Here is a 24,047-nt window from a genome sequence, read left to right on the forward strand (position 1 = left end):
GTTGTATGTCATGCCACAACAGATAGTTAAGCGTGTTTGTATTGGCCTTGCTGATCTTATGCCAACAGATGATATATGCACCATATCTGGCTAAGACTTCTTGTTGAAGGCCAAACTCCAGCCTTATTTGTGCTGCTGACGTATAACACGGAAGACAGAACATAGTTCTGTAAGCTTTCACCAGCGTCCTATCCAGCTCCTTAGCGTCTCTTCCCCGCATTGCCTCGCTGCCATAGGTTATCGAGGAGAGGAGTTTAGCCTGAACTACCTTCAATAGTGGAGTCAACGTTGGTCCCATCAATTTGTTTGCAAGATTTTTCATCGTTAAGGCAGTTAACAGACCTTTCCTTCTTATTTCCTCTTTTTGGCGCCAAAAGGAACCTTCCTTGTCAAATACGACTCCTAGATACTTATACTCCCTGGCGTGGTCAATTTTAGTTCCGCCAAGGAACCAATGTTTCTGTGTGCTCTTTTTGCTATTGATTGACATTGTCTTCGTTTTGATCAGGTTTATTTTTAAGTTATTTTCTGTTGCGTATTTCTGCATTTCAGTTAGTAGATGTTGAAGGCCGACATAAGTATGACTTAGCAGAACTACATCATCTGCATACATGAGATTTGTTAGAGTACTCCCTCCCAACCTGGGAGCGTGAGAGTTGAGGGCGTCCAGCACATTTGGAAGGTCAGTTCTAAATAAATTGAACAGTGTTGGTGCAAGCACACAACCCTGCTTCAGTCCTTTTGTGGTTGGTACTTTCGAGGAGAGATGGGTGCCTCCGCCTAGTTTCACCTTCACCCAGGTGTCCATATGTAAAGCATCAGCATGTTTAAGATGGTCTGTGGGATGCCCCATCGTGCCAGTTTCCCCCATAGTCTGCCTCTCTCAATATTGTCAAAAGCAGCGCTAAAATCAATATAACATAGGTGTAAGGGTAACTTGGAGGCTTTTGCTGCATCAATTATTAGAGAAATTGCAAGGATGTTTGTAGCTGTGCTAGTCATTTTACGGAAACCGGTCTGATTCAGCTGTATCATCTGATTCGTCTCGGCCCAGAGTGTGAGCTCCTCTAATATAATGCCTGCAAAGTATTTTGCTTCGTTGTCAATTAGCGCAACTAGGTGATAGTTGTTGAGCCCTTCCAGGCTTCTGGTATTCTCTTTAGCAGCCTAATTTCCAGGAACAGAGGTTGAAAAATATCTGCCCATTCTTTACGCTTCGCTTTGAACAAGGCTGGCGGTATACAGTTTGGTCCCGGGGCACCTTCTTTCCTCCCTTTGGCGATCTGCTTTTGAATAATTGGGAGTGACAGCGGATGGTTTGCTGCGCCCAAAGGTTTACTTCCTGTGGCTGGCCACTCCTGCTCCGCTATCTCAGATATTCTCCCTCTGAGAGCCGTCTGTTGTCCATTTGTTCTCCTGCGTTTTCCATGTGGTTGTTAAAGTGGCTAGTGAGATATTTTATCCAGATTGCTTCTGAGATGTGAGACCCAATGTCCTTAAATTTTGGGCGCATTATCCCGTTCGCAGTTTTCCAAAAACGGGCGCTGTTATTGCGATTTATATCGTATAGGGGTTTTGCCCAGATTTCGTTCTCACAGTCTCTCTTGATATCCATTTTAATCTTTTTAGGGCTACCCTTTGATGATTCAGGGATGCTCGTGCATTGACGTTTCCTGGAAATCTTCTTAGCCTACGCAGGCTCGAATTTATTGATCTTTTCAGTGACTTGAGCTGTACTCTCTGCTTTTTCTGTATTTTGTTTTTTCCCCATTTTTCCCGAGATTGACTTTAGTGGGGGGAGTGCCTGCAAGCTTTTGTGGCAGTATAGCTGTGAAATGCTCCCAGTGAGCAATTAGATTAGCTGCGCTCAGGGTTTGCGAGTTGAAGAAGTTTATTGTGGCTTCAGACAGCAGGTTTGAGTTGTTCATTGTGCATTTAATCCTTTTATGATCTTGGGTGTGAATAGGCCCCAGGGATATGTCTGGCCTAATTGAAGTAGGTACAGTAGCTGTTAATTGAATTTCCTGGGGGCGATGGTCACTATCACCCTTGTCCCCCATTCTAAACACAAGGATGTAAGGGAACAGCTCGAGACTAGCAAAGGTGTAATCCAGAATAGAGCTTGTAGTCGTGGAATAAAAGGATTCGACTGGTGGACGATCTTCTGGAAATCTTCCGTTCAGTGCACGGAGGTTGTGATGGTCTGGTCATCAGGAAGCGACTACGGTGGTCTTTCTTCTTTACCTGCAATGGATCAGATTGTGCAGGAATATTGAAGATTCTGGTTAGAGCCGATACCTCCTCCCCTTGTGCCGAGCCGAAGAGATATTGGTTTAAATCCCCTGTCAGAATGAATATTGGATTTTCCATCTCTGCTGCATACTCCGACAAAAGATTGGTGATTTTAGTCAAGTCCTTAGCTTTATGTTTGGGATGAACATATGAATTAATTATACAAACCTCCTTTTCCTCTTCGTCCAGCTTGATCCTAATTCTGATTGCTAATGTTGCGCTTGGCATCGAGTCCATGGGGGTTGCTGAGGCTATGCTTGTTGTAGAAACGTAGGTGATCAGCCCTCCCGAGCAGTGGCCATGTCTACCGATCTTTGTTGCTAGTTCGGCGAAACATGTGTAGCCCTTAATATGCTGTGGATCTAGGAGCCAGGTTTCTTGCAGCAGGATTATGTCAAAGGTGGGAACGTAATTCAAAAATTCAGCGTCCTCTATTTTTGTTGCTAATCCACTGATGTTCCATGAGCATAAACTAAGAGGAAATTCCATTGTCCTGCTCTGGGCTCTATCTCGTAGATTGCGTCAATCGTCCTGTGGATGCACGGTTATTGTGCGGGATAGTGTTTCCCTGCTAGGACCTTGATTTGAGTAAGATACTGCTTTCAGCCACGTGTCTGATCGATCCCTCTGGCTGCTTATATTCCATAGTCCCGTTCTTCCCTGTGCTCCTCTAAGTACACTCTTTGCGTATAATTTGGGTTTTGTTGATACCGGGCTTGTGTTGCACAGTAATGGAAATGGATAGGCTGGTTTTTGTAGGGTGGTGATATCAATACCCCAGTTTTGGAATGCCCCCAGTTCAGCTAGGATTGTATCTGCAATTTTAGTTGTGGACCATGTTGTCTTTGTTGCCTCTCGATTTTTTGAATTACCTGTAGATATGAATTCTACAGAAAGTAGATCCTTTGGACTTATGCTAGCCAAGTTTGGGATGGACTTCATTAGTCTTAGAACGTTTCCTCGATTTAATGAATCCTGGTGTCCCTTTGAGGTAAATAGGGGATGAAAGACCAAGACCTCTGTTTCTTGTAGTTTAATTCTTGGTACTTGTGATGACTGTACGTTTGCAATATCAGATAATTCTGGTGGAGGTGTAAAGCTGTTTGCTTTTTCAGGTTGTGTATCCACCTGGTTTCTTGGTCCTTTTGCCATAAGTCTGCACGGTCTTGTCCTGGCTGACCTCCTTTCTTAAGGATCGCTCACAACGAGTTCAACTGTCTGACCGTGTGTCAAATCCAGCTAGGTTGACATGTGGCGTGCCCCAGGGTTCAGCTCTTTTGCCCCTGCTTTTTAATATATATCTACAGCCTCTGATTGAAGCCCTGAATCAGATGGACTGCAGGGTTTATAATTATGCCGACGATACACAAATCCTGATCCAGATCGAACATTCACCGGTGGCCTATTTAAGAATGCAAGACATTCTTAAATTCACAATTAACTGGATGACGGACAATTTTTTAAAAATAAACCCGGACAAAACGGAAGTCCTGGCAGTTACCACAGCAGCCAACCCATGGTGTGATCTGTTCTTGTCGGCCGAGCTGGGGCCATTTCCAGAACCAGCAGCAGCAGTAAAGAGCCTAGGGATCAAAATTGATGCCCTGTTATCTATGACACAGCAGGTGTCGGCATTGGTAGGCACCCGTGTTAGCCTATTACGCCAGCTCCGGAAACTATCCTCACTGCTCTCCGTTCCCACCCCTAGGCTGGTTGTTTCCGCCCTGATTTTGGCACGGTTGCCCTATGGTAATTCCTTATATTTGGGTTTACCAAATAACCTTCTAGCCAGACTTCCGGTGGTAATCAACGATGCGGCCAAGCTCATCTTTAACAAACCTAGGCAAACCAGGGCAACGCCCTTCCTACAGGACTTACACTGGCTGCCAATTGCTCAAAGAGCTAAATTTAAGAGCCTCTGTATTGCACATAAAGCCGTCCATGGCTCAGCCCCTACTTATATCAAGGACCGGCTGACTAAATATACGCCTATCAGGTCCCTTCCGTCTGCTGAGGCGTGCAACTTGATATGTCCTAGGTTCAACCTGGTATCCAAGGGTGGCAGAGCGTTCTCAAGCACGGTCCCCCGAGCATGGAACCTTCTCCCAGCTAAACTGAGGAAAGAAACCAATCTTCTTCTCTTCAGGAAGAATCTAAAGACGGTGCTCTTCCTGGAAGGATGGGGGTCACTGTGAGTGGGTGGCGTGGTGCTCTTACCAGTGTTGTGTGTCCGCTGATAGCGCTTAGATACCTCTGGGTGATAAGGCGCTCTACAAACTTATAATAACATAACATAAGCTTCTTTTTATTTGGTTTTGATGTTGTAAACGTGAAGATTGTCTGCTTTAGTTCTTGGCCCTTAATCTGTGCCCTTTTTTCCCAATGGTTTGCATCTGGGACTGAGTTTAGTTGGTGTACAAAGCCTTTTGGTCTCCCTGAGCGGTGAGGCCTGGTCTGGCCTATCTGTCGTTCCGCAATCTTTTCTTCTAGGCCCGGTGATAGGGCTCGTGTTGATGTCTATTTGTTTTCTTACAATCAAACTTGAGGCCCCTGAATCGCACCCTTCTCCACATACCTGTTGTAGTATATCAGGTTCACACCTCAGATCTGGTCTATGTGTTGGCGGTCGATTAGAACCTCTATCAGATTGTATTAATGGCACAGTGGTGGTAGTCTCTTGTCTTTTTATTTCTATTTGATCTGTATTATCCTTTTTTGGATGTGGAGTTATTTGTCTGGTTCCTTCTCCTGTTTCAGCATGTGTCTTAATTTCATTTGGCTGTTTTGTAACTATTACCTGTGCCGTAAGATGTTTGGGATTGGCTGGAAGCAGTTGAGCCTGATTTGGTAAATTTGCATCTTTAGAGTTGGTGTCATATTTATTCTGCAAACCATAGAAAATAGGGAAGTATTTCATTGCGTTTGTTTGGGGCTTTTGATTGCGCCCTTTCCTTTTCTGTTGGCGACGTTGTTTGGCATTGAGTTTTTGGAGCACTCCATCATCGTGACTGCTTGTCTTCTTAGTGTCTGCCACTGACTTGCATATATGTACGTTGCCAGTTATTTTGCTTTTTGTTGTTCCCTCCGGGCTGTTAGGCATGCCCTGGTCTTTAGTTAAGTTTCCTTTTGTTGCACATTTAATATCAGTTATCAAACCACTTAACATTGTGGGCAGGGTGGATAGTTTGTCAACAACCTGCTCGCATTTACAGCTGAGGTATGTATTTGATTGCGCTCTTGTTATCAGGCCGTTAAGATTGCCCAGTTTTTCATCAATGCCTGCAGTGAAAACTGCCAGTGTATTTAATAAAGTAAGATGGATCTCCATCTTTTCAGACTGATATTGCAGTGCTTCAACTGCTAGCTGTATTGTATTTAATAGTGAGATCCAAGTGCCAGTGTTTTGTTCCTTTTTGTGCCCATTCTCTTTTAAGCTTTTATTATTTTGTTCTCCGAGGAAGAATCCCTGGGACACTCTTGCCGAGAGTCTTGACGGAAGTGCGCTCTTTGTGCTTGGTCTGGAGTGTAAGTGGCGAGCACGTCCTCCCATTCTTGTGTGTTTAAATAGGACATGGTCACCCTTCCCTCCTCTTTCTGGCTTCGATCCGGCACCCCTGCGCATAGAACTCCATGTTGGCTAGACGCAGTTCCGTGGGCCAGGGGTTGTGGAATTGGTGATTTTGCAGTTACTTGATTTATAGCTTTAATAGGAGTGCTGTAACTGCTTATTGCCATGTTGGTTAAGGGGCTGGAATTAATTTCAGTATTTTGTACCCCATCTTCTCTCTCTAAGTCTGTGCTGATTTCATTATTGCGTTTGATTTCTTTGATGACCTGCTCATCGGCTCTAGCATTAACGTCTGTTTTTTGGGGGTTTTATTCTACAGGTGGGCTCTTCTGAGTGCTGCCCTGTTGCCTAAATTTTGTTAAGGGCGGTCCTGATTAACCGGGCATTCCTACGAAAACCGCTGGTGATGGCCTGCCTGCCTCCTTCGCCCCAGCCGGGTGTATTAGCGATTGATGTTTAGACGTAAGTTGCTGGCCATGTTGCTGTAATGATCCATTTTTGTCTAAGGAAGGCAGGCTTAGATCAGTCCCTTCCGTTTGTAGAGGTAGGGGTACCAGTGGCGAATGCAGGCCTTTAAGAGAGGCGTTGCTAGAAAAAAGGACTGTTCAAAGTTCAAGTTCAAAAGACCTTTATTCGAATTTCATAATATTCATAAAAGTACCGTGATTAAAAAACAACAATTCATTTGCATTATACATAGTTCAAAAGATTTCATAATAAAAATAATAAAAGTACAATACAATTATACTCTTTTGAGGCTAAATTCAGGGATTTTCCATCGTTTTGCGCACTCTTGTTATCAGTCTCAGAAAAGTACTAGTACGAAAAATTAGTTCATCTGAATCCAGCAAAACCAGCATTCTATAGGACTCCTTAAGTGTCAGTGGTCTATATTTCTTAAAATACGGAGTTAAAAACCATTTAATATATCTCACATAAAATTTGCAAAAGAATAGGAAATGCAAATCATCCTGTAAGCTGACACCATCGCACGGGCAAGCTGACACCATCGCACGGACTGACCCATCCTTTAGAAAATTGAACTTTGGATCTATCTTGGGTTGCTGAGAAGGTAACGCGCTACCTGAGAGCGTCCTTGCTATACTCTCCTTATGGTCCTGCTCAATTGCAATAAGTTTTTGTTTGACATTATCCTGAGTGCTGGGGTTTTGTTTGTTTCCTTTTTTTCCCTTTCGATTTGGGTGGCATAGCCTCTCTCGTTCTTCCAGACCTCATTGGGCCACCTGGAACCGAGACCGTTTAGATTCTGGCGAAGTTACCGCCCTGCAGCCAGATCTTGAGACTGTAGCTCACAGTCAATTGTAGTGACGACAAGTAATGAAAATGCTACTTACCAGTATGCATCTGTTCTTGGCATGTAGGGCTGCTAACATTCATATCTTTTGCATTAGATCGCCGCCTAGTGTTGGGTCCGGATGATCGCACATTGTTGTCCTGGAAGAGTCTTCGAAGTATCCTGAGATAGGTGGCTCCTCCCCTGGACTACAGTGCGCATGGGCATCGGCTCCATCCCCAGATTGTTTTTAGCCATTGTGGCAGAGATGGAGTGTAAAGTGTAAAGGATGTCCATGCTAATGATTGAATACAAGAGTATGTCTGCAGCTGCGACAGGCACCGGGGAGGAGGGTGGGCGATATGAATGTTAGCAGCCCTACATGCCAAGAACAGATGCATACTGGTAAGTAGCATTTTCAGTTCGAGGCATGTGGGCTGCTAAATTCATATCTTTTGCATAGAATATATAGCAGTCCCTCCATTAGCGGCGGTTGCCCGTGCCAGCTGCAGAAACCTGAAAAAGTGTTTTGAGAACAGCCTGTCCTACAGCTGCTTGCTGCTTGGAATGTACATCAACACAGTAGTGTTTTGTAAAGGTATGTGGAGTAACCCACGTGGCTGCTCTGCAAATGTCTTCTAAAGGAATGTTCCCCAGGAAAGCCATAGATGCCCCCAATTTGCGTGTGGAGTGCGCCCTTGGGGGTATTGTCAAGGTACGTTTTGCCTTTTGATAACATATTTGGATGCACTTAACAATCCACCTGGCTATTCCTGCTTTGGAAATAGGGTTGCCCTTGTGCTGTGGCGAGAAGGCAACAAAAAGCTGTTTTGTTTTCCTAAAGTGTTGTGTCCTGTCAATGTAGTACATCAACGCCCTCCTGACATCTAAGGTATGAAGCATTCTTTCCGCCACCGTTTGTGGGTTTTGGAAGAATGCTGGCAAGTCAATAGTTTGGTTGAGATGAAACTGTGACACCACCTTTGGAAGGAATTTGGGGTTAGTACGTAGTACTACCCTATTTGGATGAATCTGAATGAAAGGCTCTTGGATTGTGAGCGCTTGTAGCTCACTAACACGCCTCAGTGACGTAATAGCTATTAGGAAAGCTACTTTCCACGTTAGGAACTGAAGTTCACACGAGTGTAGTGGCTCAAAAGGTGGTCCCATCAGTCTGGTGAGGACCACATTGAGGTTCCACACCGGAGCTGGCGGTGTTCTTGGGGGAATGACTCGTTTCAGGCCTTCAAGGAAAGCTTTAATGGCAGGCACCCTGAAGACAGAGAGATGCCGCCTATTCTGAAGATAAGCTGCTATGGCGGATAGATGTATCCGAATAGAAGCGTACGCTAGATTGCACTTGTAAAGATGTAACAAATAGCAAATGATGTTAGGGATAGACGCATCTAGCGGGTTGATGTTATTGGCTGTACAGTAAATGACAAAACGCTTCCATTTTGCAGCATAGCATGCTCTAGTAGTTGGCTTTCTTGCCTCCTTGATGATGTTCATGCATTCTGGAGGTAGGTGAAGGTATCCAAACTCTAGGACTTCAGGAGCCAGATCGCCAGGTTGAGCTGTTGCGGATCTGGATGCTGAATGTCTCCATGGTTCTGCGTCAAAAGTCTGGGCGTGGGGGGAGGAGCCAAGATGGCGATCGGAACGGTCGCATAACCGCCTCGCTCCGTGATCTCTTCCTCCCCGCCACCTATCCTGTATTTTATCCTGTTCGGGGTGTTCCGAATTTGGTCACTGAGGAAGAGCCGTCACTTACCATCCTTTTCCGGGGCTCTGGCGTGCAGTGATTCCGGCGTTCTGCCCTGGTCACTTTGTTGGCCTTCCCGGCCCTGGCGCCGGGGCCTCGAGTGCTGTGCCTGCCCGGAGATGTTCGGAGTGCCGGCGGTCCGGAACCGGTGGAGAGACCCGATGGTGGGAGCCTGAGAGCCGCGGCCCGGGACCCCCGGGGCAGACCCGCCCCCGCTGGTGGGCCACCCCGCATGTCCGTTCGCCTACCGGCCCGAAGAAGAGAAGCCGCGCTGTCCGGCACCCCTCAAGTGAGAAACCCACTCCTGTTGTTAGTCCCACCCGGGATCCGGTGCTGGGCTCCCCCCGAGTGCTGTGGGGAGCACGCCCGTTCTTCTGGTGACTCTCCTTTCTCCGCCGAGCGCCATCCGCCGTGGTTTGGCGGTGAGCCCTGGGGCCGCCGGTGCTCCTGATGGACTTGGAAGAACCTGCGGCGATGGCGGAGGGTGCTGTACTTAAGATGGCGGATGGCCCCTCGGGGTGTCTTTCTCCTGGAGACAGGGGGGTTGCCGCATTTGCTTTCTCCAGCCCTCGTTTGGTTTCGGCGGCCCCTACTCGGAGTGCTATCTGGTTTGCCCTGTCTGCTCTGCGGATCGACCTGTCCTTGAAATGTCGAGCCTTGGAGTTGCGGATAGCTGCCATGGTGGCTCCGCCATTTTGTGACGAAGTGTCGTCTCCCCGAATTGTACTGCCTGAAACTTCGCCGGCGGCTGTGCTGGGATCTCCGGCTGGGTGCTCGATTCTATGGGAACTAGCGGACCCGGTGCCGATGCTGCAGTGCTTTCTACATCCTGTTATCTTTGCTTCGTGCTGGACGGCCCAGATACTGTGCTTGACCACGTGGATCTTTGAGGAACTTTTGCATTCTGACTGTTGCCGAGTTCTCCTGGTTGCTTCTAGTTTGCCGGGACGGTGTTTTGCGGAGATCCCACCGGCTTTTCCTGACTGGTATGGACCCACTGTGTTCTGCTGTTTTTTGGCTGTGACGGGGTTGGGAAGCTCGACTCTTCATAAAAGTGGACAGGGGTGATCATGCCCGGATGCCTGTGGGACCCTTTTTACATGGCATCTCCGGGCCTCGTTATTCTGGATGGTTCCTGTTTACATCCTGGTGTAGGCTTTTCTTGACTCTCCTTTTCGACCTCGATTAGTGCATTATTGTTGCGGGGGGGTAGTGTTTTATGTCTCGGTCGCTGGCTCCTCTCCTCTCTCTTTCTTCCTTTTCCTCTCTTTCCCTTCTTATTCCCCTCTCTTTCTTCGTTATAATTCCCTTTCTCTTTTTCTATATTTCGGGTGACTCTGGGCGACAGGCACGCTGTTTAGTGGGGTAGGCCGTAGCCATTACAGTGATGTAGGGTGGGGGGGGGTGTTTGTTATTTTAGTTTGTTTTATTCTATGGTCCCTTTTTTGCCTTTTTCCAGGGGGTGGGCTATGTCCCTTGGTGTTTACTCCTCTGTTTCGCTAGCGTCTGCACTTTCTCCTTTTTCGGGGCGGGTGGGCTGTACGTGTGGCGTCCACTTTATTTGTTTGCTGGTATTCTTCCTCTATTCTGCACCTGGTATGGGCGTGTGAGGTCTTTGGGCTTTGCCCTACTGTGGTCGTCTGCTTGCGTGGGGGGCTATTTCCCTCCCGCCCCCCCCCTTCTTTTCTGTATATGTTGCATGACGCGCTGGTAGATATGGTTGCTGCCTCCTTTATATAATGTAAAATGAAACCTCTTTTATCCTGGCGCTGGCGATGTAACGACTTTATTTGCATCCATCCTGTATTCACCCTATCGTATACATTGCTTTGTTATTTTGATTCTCCTGACTTTGCGGCCGGCCCCTGTGGTTGTAGGCCAGCGCTTGTACTTATACGTGTCTTTCAATAAAGGTTTTTAAAAAAAAAAAAAAAAAAAAGTCTGGCCGTGAGGCGCAGCCTTTGATGCGGCACCATCGAGAGTTCGAGGAACGTGGTGTACCATGCTTGGCGCGCCCACGTTGGAGCAACCAGGATGAGAGTCATTGAGTGCTGCCTTAGCTTTCTTGCCACCAGCGATATCAGAGGGGCTGGCGGAAAAGCGTACGCAAATTTGCCTGACCAGTTCATCCATATCGCATTCCCCTGCGACTGTGGGTGAGGGAACCTGGCGGCAAAGTGTTGGCATTTTGCGTTTTCGTTTGTGGCAAACAGGTCTATGTCCGGATGACCCCACTGCTGGAAGTACGGGTGGAGTACAGATGGGTGTAACTCCCACTCGTGCATTTGATGGCTGTATCTGCTGAGCAGATCCGCCATCTGATTGTCCTTGCCCGGGAGGTGTTCTGCCATGAGGAAAATGTTCCTCTGAATGGCCCACTTCCACATGCCCTGAGCCAGATGAGACAGCTGTGGCGAGTGGGTGCCCCCCTGCTTTTGAATGTAGTACATCGCGGTCATGTTGTCCGTCCGGACTAACACTACCTTGTTGCACAGATGTACTAGGAAGGACTTGAGCGCCATGAAGATTGCCATCAGTTCTAGATAGTTGATGTGCATCTTCTGCTGCTGCGTCGTCCATAGTCCCTGCACCGTGTAAGTGAGCAGATGAGCTCCCCATCCCTGGAGAGATGCGTCCGTTGTCAGGATAATCTGTGGCACTGGCTCCTGGAACAGTCGGCCCTTGCAAAGGTTGTGTGGAGTCCACCAATGCAGAGAGTCGTATGCCCGACTGGTAACCAACACTAGGTCTGTCAATTGTCCCTGAGCCTGCGTCCACTGATTTGCTAAGCACTCCTGGAGCGGACGCATATGTAGACGTGCGTGAGGGACTATGAAGATGCAGGAGGCCATCATGCCAATCAACTGCATGAACACTCTCGCTGGAAGCGAGTGTTGCGGTCTGAACTTTTGGATTAGCGACTGCATGCTGTCTATCCTGGCTTGGTTTGGCTGGGCCATGGCCGTCAGGGTATTGATTGTCGCACCTAGAAACTGCCGGACATGCGCCGGCTGAAGATGCGACTTTGGGTAGTTCAACGAGAAGCCCAGATCGTGAAGGAGGTGAATGGTAGTCGACATGTCCGCGGCGCACTGTTGTTCCGACTTGGCTTGAACGAGCCAGTCGTCTAGGTAGGGGTAGACATGGATGTTCTGCCTCCTGAGGTGCGCCGCCACTGTCGCCAGACACTTGGTAAACACTCTTGGTGCTGTGGTCACTCCGAAGGGTAGGACCTTGAACTGATAATGGTTGCCCTGGATAGTGAATCTGAGGTATTTTCTGTGGGACGGGTGTAGTGGAATGTGGAAATAAGCATCCTTGAGGTCTAAGGTTGCTAAGAAGTCCCCTTGGTTTAACAAGGGAAGAATCTGTTGCAGTGTAAGCATATGGAAATGTTCTGAAAGTATATACATGTTGAGGGGACGCAGATCCAGAATGGGTCTGAGAGATCCGTCCTTTTTTGGAATAAGGAAGTACAGGGAATATACCCCTGTGCCCTCCTCCTCCACCGGCACGAGCTGGATTGCGCCTTTTTGCAGCATCACCACTACCTCCTGCTGCAATAAGTGCAAATGCTCTGCGGACATAGGCCGTTGCCTTGGTGGAATGTTGGGTGGAGTGGACTTTAACTCTAGACAATAACCGTACTGGACAAGTTGTTGCACCCACCTGTCTGTGGTGATGTTTCTCCAGACGGGCAGGAACTGCTGTAGTCTCCCCCCGACAGGTGTTAAGTGGTCGGGGGGCAGTGACAGAGAGTCACTGTTTGCTTGGGGCAGAGGAGCGGGAGTTGTTGTTTCCTCTGCCACGTCCTCTGGTGCCGTTTCCTCGGTAACCCCCTTTGTTCTGCTTGGGGTACGAGGATTGTGCTCCACCTCTAGAGAATTGTGATTGTTGACCCACCTGTCCTCTGGTGACTCCACGTGCACCTGAGCGACGAAAATTGTTGCCACGGAACTGTTGTGATTGTAGGGCCCCCATAGACTTAGCAGTTTCGTTGTCTTTCTTAATCTTTTCTAGGGTGGTGTCAACATCTGGACCAAACAGTCTATCAGGATTGACGGGCTGATTAAGTATGGTTGTTTGAATGTCAGGTTTAAACCCCGATATGCGGAGCCACGCCTGTCGTCTCAGCATGACGCTAGTGTTAATAGCCCTAGCTGCTGTGTCTGCGGCATCAAGTGCACACTTTATGGCTGCGTTGGAGATCAGTTTTCCCTCTTCTATAAGCAGTTTGGTGCCCTCTTGAAACTGCGGAGGCAGGTGTTCTAAAACGTGCTCTAGGGTGTCGTAATGCGCCCTATCATAACGTGCCAAGAGTGCCTGTGTATTTGCAATACGCCAAAAATTGGCAGCCTGTGCAGCTACTCTTTTGCCCCCTGCCTCTAGCACTTTCGACTTCTTATCCGGGGGAGGAGCTTCACCCGTTGTTTGGGAGTTCGCCCTTTTGCGGGCATTTGCGACCACAAGAGAGTCAAGCGGCAACTGTCCCCGAATGTATGCAGGGTCCGCAGGTGCTGGTCTGTACTTTTTTTCGATACGTGGATTGACCACTCTCGCCCTGGTAGGTTCTTTAAAGATGTCCGCAGCATGTTTAATGACCCCTTTGAGCATAGGCAGTGTCTTTACAGTCCTTTCAGATACTGAAAAAGTGTCAAATAGAAAGTCCTCTTCTACTGGGTCAGCATGCATGTCCACATCATGATTAGCTGCTGCCCTTTCAATAAGTGCATGAAAACCTGCAGAGTCTTCTGTTGGGGATGCACGTGTACTGAAAGGCTGTGGGTCCTGCCCCACATTTTGTGTGCCTTGGTCACCTATGTCATCATAGGAATCCTGCTGTGCATCGGGTTCATTGATGGGGAAAGTGTATTGGTCATCTTCACCATATCCCTCACCCTCAGAGTGGTCTGGGGAAGGTGTTGGGCTCCTTCTAGGAGGAGGCTGGATAGGTTCCATCAGGGCTGAAGCGTCCTGAGCAAGCCTTTTCTTCTTCAGGGGGACAACATAGGAGTCCACTGGCTGTGAAGTGATTCTCCTCTTGTAAAGGGTCAATTTGCCTGTGTCTGCGTCGATAAAACGCTCAGATTCCTCTTCTGAGTGGAGTAGTTGACCTGAAAGTGCTCCAGACGTTGAAGAATCCGACTTCTTTGGCGTCGATTTTGTCGTAAAGGCCTTCGGCGCCTCTTTTGGCGGCAGAAGGAAGAGAAGTTTACTAGCAGGCTTTGCCGGAATGTCCATCGGCTTCTGTGGCGACGACATCGGAGCCGACGTAGCAGAGGCCTTCTCCCTGATTCTCTGTAGTGAAGCGGCGATGGGGGACGCGTCACTTACAGCGGCCTTCGGCGCCGACGAGGAGGTCTTGACCTTGCCCTCGGATCCGACGTCCTGTTGGCCCTTCTGAGTCTTGGACGATGATGCCGCAGCCGCCGACCCAGAGTCCTTGGACCGATGCGTTGACGTTCCAGCTTTCGACCCGTGTGATTTCGCCGGGTCCGTCTCCACCACGCGTCCAACTAACAAAGTCCCAGTCGGAACCGGAGCCTTGTCGCTGGCCTTGGCGGGCTTTGACGGCGTCGCAGCGGTTGACCCGTGCCGAACTCCCTTCTTAGAGGAAACTTCCTCTGGCGACGGTTTCGACACCTTGGAATCGACAGTTTTCTTCGACTTCTGTGGACCGGTGGCCGACGGAGTCGATGAGGCAGCCGGTTTAGGTGCTTTTGGTGTAACGGCCGCCATTTTAGGGTCGCTCGAATCCGTAAGTTTCGGTTTCGATTTCGGGTCGGCCATTTTAGGTGTGGTCGATACCGTAGGTTTCAGTTTCGGTTTCGATACGGGCTGCGCAGCAAGTATGTCCGTGGCCGGGCCTGAAGGCGGGGCCGTGGCTTGCGGTACGGGGTCGTGGGTAAGGCCTACCGGCGATTCCGTGACCCGATCCTGATCTTCGTAACCTTCGGGGCATAGCTCATCCCCTGAGCTATCTTCCGCGGCCCCATAAACCTCTTCGACGTCCCCTACCTCGTCGACGTATGCAAGGCCTTGATCCACGACTCCGTCGTCGTCTTCCGGATCCGCCTCGACCTCCGTCTCGGGCGGGGAGATTTGAAGATGATGGCCCTGTTCCTCCTCTTCTTGGTCGCCGAAGATGTTTTCTGGATCCGGGGCCGCTTGTCTGGTCTCAAGGCGCACCGCGCGCCGAAGCTTGAGAGTCTTTTTTGACCTGAACTTGGAGCAGGCCATGCAGTTGTCCTTGTTATGGTCTGGTGAAAGGCATTTGTTACAGACCGGGTGCACGTCGATATGTGGGTATTTGGACCCACAGAGTGGACAGTTTTTAAACGGGCTCCGCTCCATGCTGAAAAGTTGCGGTCGGGTTGCGATGAGAAGGCCTCGATGTCCGAAGAGCGAAACGACTCCGCTGATTCCGACTCAAAGAGACGGAAGAACTTGAGACCGTGCGCAAACAATACCGACGCAAAGAATATAAGGCCTTTTGGCCGTAAAAAGCTAGTTTTCCTCGGTTCCGACAGAGAGACGTCGAGACCGCATCCGAACCCAATGGCGGAAAAAAACAATCTGGGGATGGAGCAGATGCCCATGCGCACTGTAGTCCAGGGGAGGAGCCACCTATCTCAGGATACTTCGAAGACTCTTCCAGGACAACAATGTGCGATCATCCGGACCCAACACTAGGCGGCGATCTAATGCAAAAGATATGAATTTAGCAGCCCACATGCCTCGAACTAAGAAGTTGCCCTTTATTTCTTGATTTCTAAATTGATGCCCAGCTGCCCAGCTGAGGCTGCTGCGGCATGAGTCAAGCTATTGGCCTTAATGTTAAGTGCTACTTGTGTTGTCTCTAATGACTGCCGTTATCAGCTACTCCCCATTGCAACACATAGCCTCCTTCTTATTATTGCCTTCTAATATCTGCGCCTGATGATAGCAATGGCGGTTGGACTATCAGTTTCCGCAATAGTTGCTGCTAGGAGTGTTGTGTTAGTGCTGGTGAGCTCACCTGGTTCTTGGTCCCCCTTGTGACCGTAGAGCTCCACAGATAGCACACTGCAGCCGGCCACGAGCCGCTGGGAGTAAGGGCGACAGGCGGCGTGCTCAGATGGGGCTCAGAAGGTGGTGTATCAGAGTTTGGTGTGTCAGATGTTCTCTCAGAGTTCTCTTCACTCAGCTCGGCTCCGTTGCCCGCCTACTATTCGCGGCACTGGCGTCCTCTGATGATGCAAAAATACGGGCCAGATTCCAAAGCCCACGACCGTCAGAAGAGGGTCACAGGGGTCGTGAATGCACAGGCACGCGGACTCACAGAGTGGCTATGCACGCCTTCCTCTCGCGGCTCGCAGGATCGTTGGAACGCAATCCTGCAGGCTTTACCGGCTCCCGGAGCAGCCTTCATACACTGCGTCCCTCTCTACGCACACGCCTTCCTTCACTGCAGCACACAGGGCTCTATTGGGGATCGCGAGCGCAGCTCACCGAGCAGCTCACGGCTCTAGGCTCACCGCTCTAGGCTCACGCAGCAGCCTTCCTCCCCCGCGTCTCTCTCCTCTCAGGCTCGCAGGCTTGGTATCTCGGAATCTCAGGCTCACAGAATCCACGAAGCCACAGAGCCGTTACCAACGCTGCCGCAGTCTCACACTCCTCTCCAAGCAGTTTATCGAAATCTGGCTAGGTAAATTAATCCGTTAATCCTTTATACGGGCAGTTAATCAGGGCAGTTGTTGGCACCCTGACTCGGTAAATGAATGGCTCCAGGCCGTCAAACAATACGGCAAGCAGTCCATTGGAGTCCGGCTATAATCAATTCAGGCCCGCTCCGGGCCGTTAACTCGGGCAGTTTTTTCCGAGACCGGGCCGATAGGTGGATGACCCCTGGACCGCTAATCCTTGCCGCCGCCGGTCAACAAGCCATCCATCGGTGTCCGTCGGTGTCCTCTGAAGACCAGCCACAGAGGAGCCAGCACAAATCAGCACAATCCACTCCGGAAGTGGGCCAAAAGCCCAGATGTCCGGGGGGATCCAAATGAATGGCGAACAGAAAAGGCAGCACGATCACCCCCAGGAAAGAACCAGTCTCTTTGTTATAGGCATGACGACAACTTCCTTTGCTCACAGATCATAAATCATAAGGTTAAGAGTGAATTCATATTTGAATTTTTTAATTCCTTTTAATTTGGATAGTGTCTTGCACAACAGACAAATTATGTTCTCCACACCAATGTCCTATGCTCCTTTGAATGCAGGACCAACCTTATTTTGTGCATCAGGACCAGAATTTAATTCCCTGTACACGAAGGAAAACTGATTGAGTAAGGAGGTTTTTTTTTTTGTCAGAAGAGTGTGCTGTCTTTCCTTGTTTTAATAGGCAACTGAAATACCCACACCTTTTGGCAACAGTCCCAAAACGCTTCTCCACAATTCTTTCCACCACATCAAAGAAACCCCTCCCTTAGAAAAGGCAGCCCTTCGAATGTTGATGATTATACTATCATTCATCTCAAACTCCTCTAGCCGCAATAGCTAGATATACTCCTTCACAGTTTGCAAAAACGGTTTCCATTTCAATCACTTGGAGACAGTTGTTTCATTTCTCTTAACACAGATCTTACACAACACTGGTCAATTTTCACAAAATGCTAAACATTCCTTGGTTATCAAAGAAACAGAAGGCATTACTGTCAGTTGGAGGTGGGCACTGTTGGTGCTTGCTCTCCCTCCTACATGCCTAGCAGGGAGGACCACACACAAACAGTCCTGTAAACACATTTGGTGTATGCCATCTAGGAGTATCCCTCATCACTGTGGGCACTTACGTACGCCAACTGCTGCGCCTTTCTACATTTGTTCTCCCATTTCTAGGGTTCAAGAACAGCATGCATGCTAATGAGAAAGGTGAACTGGCACGACCGGAATCAAGAGGTTCATTTTCCCCTACTCTATCATTATGCCTAGTTCCCAAATTGCTGGAAACCGATTTCCTTAAACAAGTGAAAAGCTTTTGCAGGTTACAAAGAGTCTGGTCAGCACCACTTGGTGATTTGGATGTTATGTGCTCTTTTATATATCTGCAGGACCTCAATGGTGGAGCCATCGAAGAGAAATTTGACATTAAGCAAGATGCCCAATGCCTGCTCCTGGACCTGCAAAGATCTGCACTACTCTCAACGCTTCATTTTCCTCCTACTTTATGGAACTTGACTTCTTGCATACTCTATAGCTCCTCTGCAGTCTTTCAGGTAGATTCATCAACACAAATTGCGATCGCAATAGCTGTGAAAAAGCCATTGGGATCGCAATTCCCTGATCCGCAATTCATGAAAAGAAGAGTAACCAAATTGCGAAATCGCAAAATATATTTTGCGACTTCGCAAATAAAATCGCAGAATCAAGCTGGAACCCCCTTTGCGATTCCGTAATTGCGATTCCCCAATGATTCTGCGATTCCATTTGCGAAGTCGCAAAATAATCGCAAATGAAATGCATGAAAAATCGCAATTAGCGAAAAAACTGAAAATCGCTATTTGCGAGGCGCAATTTAAGGAGAACCCAAACCAGGTGGTAACCATAAAGTTAAAAAAAAAAAAAGAAAAGAAAATCCTAACTAGCTACAGGTGCGGGGCTGAACAAACACACTTAAGGATACACAGTAGGAGCATGAGGACATTCAAAATGCCAGGACTCTACATGGTGGTAAGGCGGCGAAGCTCCAGGCTGCAGCAAGGAACAGATGCCGGATCCATGAGCGAATTTTCCGCTAGCGGATCACACTCCTGGGTCAGACTGAGGAGGAAATCTACTCAAAGTACAGGCTGAATGGGGCAATGATTACCAAGCTCATCCAGGACCTTGACCCCCTGATGCAGCACCCAACGAGGAGGACCAATGCCGTGCCCACCCATGTCCAGGTCTTGTGCTGCCTGCACCTCCTGGCCTCCGGAAGCTTCCAGGGGATAGTTGCAGTTGCAGGGGGGATGTCCCAAAGCACACTGTCCCGCTGCCTAAGGAGTTTCCTGGAGGCCATGCTGACCCGGCTACACCATTACATAACATTCCCAACCACCCAGCAGGAATTGGATCAAACCAAGCTACAATTTTACAACATTGCGCAATTCCCCCATGTAATTGGATGCATTGACTGTACCCACATCTGCCCACCCACTGAGACTGAATACATGTACCGGAACCGCAAGTCCTACCACTCGCTGAACATCCAGATGGTCTGCAACGCAAAGACAATCATCAAAGACATCGTGGCACAATACCCGGGGAGCACGCATGATTCCTTCATATTCCGGCACAGCGGCATGCATACATGCCTGGCCAGGGGAGACTTTGGCAAAGGACACCTTCTAGGTAAGTACACATGCCAACAAACAGTACATCGAGACCATGTAGCTGCACATAACAGGCACTCACCCTCTGCTCCTTTCATTCAGGTGACAGCGCCTACGGCCTCCGTGAGCACCTCCTCACTCCATACCTCAACCCTGCCACACCACAGCAACGGCGTTACAATGCTGCACACATTCGCACTAGAAATTGCATTGAGCGGACATTTGGGCTTTTAAAAAGCAGATTCCGTATCCTACACAAGACTGGTAGGGCCCTCACATACCAGCCTACGGTCTGCTGCCGCATCGTGGCCGTGTGTGCAATACTCTACAATATTGCTACCAAGCGGAGGATACCTGTGGAGATCTCTGGCAGTGAGTCGGAAGGGGACAACCGCCCACCTGCACATGTGCATCATGCACGCGGGGAGAACCCTGCTGAAGGACACAGGCGCCGCAACCATATCACAATGAACTGTTTCTAGTGCACCCATTACCCTCACACAACACTGCACTCATGCATGCCAAATGAAATAATGACATGAGTCGGATTAACTTGTGACTATAAATTCTTATCATTTTTCACAATAATGTGTATTTCTATTTTTTCAATATTGGCCTGTGATGCTGCAGTGGGCCTGGTGCTGCGGCGGCGTTGGGTTACCAGCGGCAAGGAAAGGCTGCTGTGACTAGAAGTGCCCTCACTGGCATCACCCCCCCCCACTTGCTTGGCCATGTCCAGACGCCTGCAGACTCTGCACAGCTGTGGTGACTTGCTCAAGGGCCCTGGCAACGTCCTGGCAGCATTGCACCATCTGTATCTGCATCGCAAGAGAGCGGCGCGATAGTTGGGAGGTGGCATTTCCTATGAGATGGTTAGATCTCGTGTATGCGGACAGGCGGGTCAGCAGTTGGCGGTGGCCGCGGCGGGTGATATCCTGCTGGGACACCAGGATCTGGCTGTTCTCACGGACAGCTGCGGTCATGACCTGCATGCATTCTGTGAGCTGGCCCACATTTCGCGCAGTTTTATTCAGCTGCAGGTGGATGGCTGCCAAGTGCTGTGCCTGCTTCTGGTGTACTGCAAGCATCTGGCGTTCTATGGCCAGCCCAGGATCCCGGACATGTACCCCCCTGCCAGCGCGTGTTGGTACGTCGCGCTGCTGCCTCATCAGTCCGCTGGACTGGGATCGCACAGTGGCTGTGCGCCGTGTCTGCCTCCTGGGTGGTGGTGGTGTGACCTGTACCACTGACATGGGTGTCACATGGGGTGGTTGCTGGGCTCCTGTGGCTGCAGGGGTGGCCCTGTCCACATGGGGAGGTAGTAGTACTGCAGCTGCTGGCTGTGATGGTCTGGGTCGTGGGGCAGGATGGCTCTCTCCCTCGGTGTCCTCAGGGTTCTCCTCTATGGGTAGGGCCTCGCTGTCGGTGCTGGGTTGTTCAGACGCACCTGTGATGTAAATGGGTGCATGATTAATGATATGTATCTTGCACATGGGATGTTGCTACATGCATGCAGGCTAGAATTCCCTGACTGGCTTTAGGAATGACTTTCACTTGACAGGTCTGGATGTGTGTGGCTATCCGGGAATTGTGGTCACACTACAGGTCCCACAATGCAATAGGGCATTTCAGGTGTGCATGGCCTGCATTACTGGGGTTATCAAATAGCTAGCTTTGGAGTCATGGGCATTGTTAGGGGATGGAGTCGCAGTCGCATGGCACTTACCTTGGGATTGTTGGGCGAGTCGGGAGGAGTCCAGCCGGGTGACCCCCACGCAGGCTGCAGGATTGAGGGTGTCCTCCACCAGGTCTTCCAGTGGAGTGTTGGGTGCAACAGTGGGGTCTCCTCCTCCGGTGGCAAGTCGCTCCCCCAGCCTCTCAGCGATGCGTTCTTTGGCACGCCCTCTGAGGTCGTACCACCTCTTTTTTAGATTGTTGATGGAGCGCTGGGTCACTCCAACTGAGTTAACCTTTGCGCGGATGCACAGCCAAATGCGCCTCTTGTCCGCCTCAGGCACCCTCCGGGACTCCTTTCCAAACAGGCGGTCATGGTCCTTTGAGAATCCCTCAATGAGGTACTCCAGTTCCTGCTCTGAGAATTTTATTTTCCGCTTTCTGCCTGGTGCACTTCTCCCTGCTGCTTCCTGGGACATTTTCAGTTGGTCTTTGTGTCCTGGTGTGGTGCTGCAGGTAGTCTGTTGTGGAGCTCTGGGCTGTGCTGCTTCCACTCTCAGGCTCTGTGTTGTGAATGAGGGAGGGTACTGCCTACTTCCTGGTTGTGATGTCATCATTGTGCTCGAAATGCGACTTCTCGTTTTTGCGATCTCGCTATTAGCGAGATCGCAATTTGCGAGTTCGCAATATCTACAAGGAAAACCGCCGATTCTGCGAATTTAATGCGATTTTGCGGAAATCGCAATCGGCAATTGAGGCCGATTGCGATTCGCTTTTTTGACTCGCTTTTCTTGATGCATCCCATTCTGCGATTCGGTATTTTTCGCAATTTAGAATTCGCAGAATATGGGCTGGATGCATCTGGGGGTTGGTCTTTTGCTCATTTAACATTTCATAAATCGGATTCATACCCAACCAATGTTAGTATGTTATATGTAGAACAATTTGGGTGACAGTAAATCTTTGTACAGAAAAAAAAAATGTAGAGCAGCAAAACGTAATGAATAAGGAAAATGAGGGTATATTTTGAGTTTGCAACACGAGTAAGACAGAGGCAAACATTAGGCACCAAGTGGACCTTGCGGGAGGAGGGAGAGGATATAGATAGGCTAGGGTTGGAGATAGTGTGTCAAAAGGAATAATTGTGGCTCAGAAATAAAAACTAATTGAAAAAGTTGGATGGGGACGCAGTTACAGAATATGGGGTGTGCAGACAGAGGATGAAGAGGAATAAATGAGCTGAAGGGGGAAGAGCAGTCCTGGGGGAGGAGGGGCAGAGGGTAAGGGAGATGGAAGGTGGGATGAACAAATTGGAATCTAAAAGAATGGACAGACGAGAGAAGGCTAGAAAGTGAAAAGAAGGTGGAAACTAGTTAAAAAGAATGGTCTAGCTTAGTCATACCCCTCTCAGTCTTGGTTTACTCCCCAGGCAGGAAACTAAAACCATTCCTCTGGTTAATATTTATCATGCAAGTCTGGTGTGGCTGAGATCCTTCAATAGTTGCATTGGGCTCAATGGCTATATGATGGGATCAGCAATTTATCTGCCTATTTTCCCCAAAGAGTAATTATGGAAGCCCACAGAAAAAGAATGAGTAAAATATCTTGAGCGGTTGCTCTCGAGTGCAAACTGTGTAAAGTAGACCATTTGAGATAAATGGCAGGATTCTGCTCGTTTTCTCTAAAAGAAAAAACATGTTTGGTGCATTTCCTTGAAACTGGAATGCTCACTGCATCTTTCTACACAAATCCTTTTTTTCCTCCGGAGCCATTTATCTGCATAGCTCATATTTAGTTTGTGGAATTAAACTTTATACTCACAGGATAAACATTCTTAGGAAATCAACTTATGAACTGTTAACAGGGCTATCTTGTAGATTCAAACTAATATTTTGAACGCCAAATAGGCCGCATGATTAGAAATAAACCCAGTGACGACACAAGATTCCGATGTTAAAACAACCATTGAACAAAAACGTACCGTATTATAGACACAAACAAACAAAAACACACACACACAAAAAAGTAAAGGAAATACCTAATGTGAGTGGCTGGCAACGATTCTAATTGTCTAGACAGGAACAATTCTCGATGCCTTAGTTGATGCTTCTCCTTTTCTGGCAAATCTACCATTTCTGGGTTTTCCATCTCTTCTTCCATCTCTCCTTCAATACAAAGAACATTATCAATTGTTAGAAATTTCACATCAAGCAAAGTCGTTCTGAATTCAAATTACGTTTAGTTAAAATAAATGGTGGTTTGCCTGTAGTCCTGTTCTGAATCAAAGAGGGTCCACATTTAACATGTCCAGTCTGTTTGTGCACGAATTTACACCTCTGTATTATCAAATAAAATGAAAAAACTAAAATGCAATCTGTTGAACTAAACTGCTTCTGCAAATGTGGGCTGAATGAGGGTAAAAGAAGGCCTGACAAGCATTGCACTAAAATAGTGCAAACAAAGACCATCTGTAACTTTAAGAAGCACAGATGTTTCCAAACCCAGAATGAACTGTACAGACAATTGCCTCTCGAAGTCAGTTAATTGTTTTTCGCCTAGGACCTAGAACACAGTTGGTAAATAGTCTACATAGTTTCCACTGTTGTTCTGTCAGAATTGTGTGGTTTTGCACATTTATTTAGTCTTTTCTATCTCTGAAGCATTGAAAAGCTTTTTCAGTGATATTTTTCAGTCACTATGACTTTTGTCACCTTTAAGAGAGACAAAAGCAAGTTTCTGATCCCCTCCCTGGGAGATTACCCCTATGTTGGGTGCCCAAATGTCTCGACAAATGGTGAAGGAAATTACAAAAGTTTGTAAGGCATGGCCTAACACACTGCCCTGGGTGTTGTATTTCACTATCGACCAGTCTCGCTCGCCAAACAATTCTCCAATGGTCGGCGGGCCGCCGGATTTTATGAAAGGGTGCTTCTGGGTAAAGGGTAGGAGGGAATACAGTTTGCAGTAAAAATCTAAAACATCTAGATGCGGGAGTAACATCATTCCCCATGCTTTAAACTACGTTGTTTGCCATTCTAATAAAATATGAATACCCTGGTTCTCCCTTGCTATGCCCTCTAGCCCAGTCCACTGTTTGTTATTGTT

At 48.4% G+C, this 24,047-nt stretch overlaps 1 protein-coding gene across 6 annotated transcripts in view; it reads right to left on the reverse strand.

Moving 5' to 3' along the window:
* Nucleotides 1-24,047, reverse strand: part of MTA1 (metastasis associated 1) — a 761,697-nt gene that overhangs the window by 588,917 nt on the left and 148,733 nt on the right. For all 6 annotated transcript variants that reach the window (XM_078659566.1, XM_078659564.1, XM_078659562.1 and 3 more), the window contains exon 4: nucleotides 22,981-23,107. In XM_078659566.1, coding sequence (XP_078515692.1) covers nucleotides 22,981-23,107 — 127 coding nt within the window. The remainder of the gene's footprint in view (nucleotides 1-22,980; nucleotides 23,108-24,047) is intronic.

The sequence above is a fragment of the Lissotriton helveticus genome, chromosome 9 (genome assembly GCF_964261635.1).
Source record: "Lissotriton helveticus chromosome 9, aLisHel1.1, whole genome shotgun sequence".
NCBI lineage: Eukaryota > Metazoa > Chordata > Amphibia > Caudata > Salamandridae > Lissotriton > Lissotriton helveticus.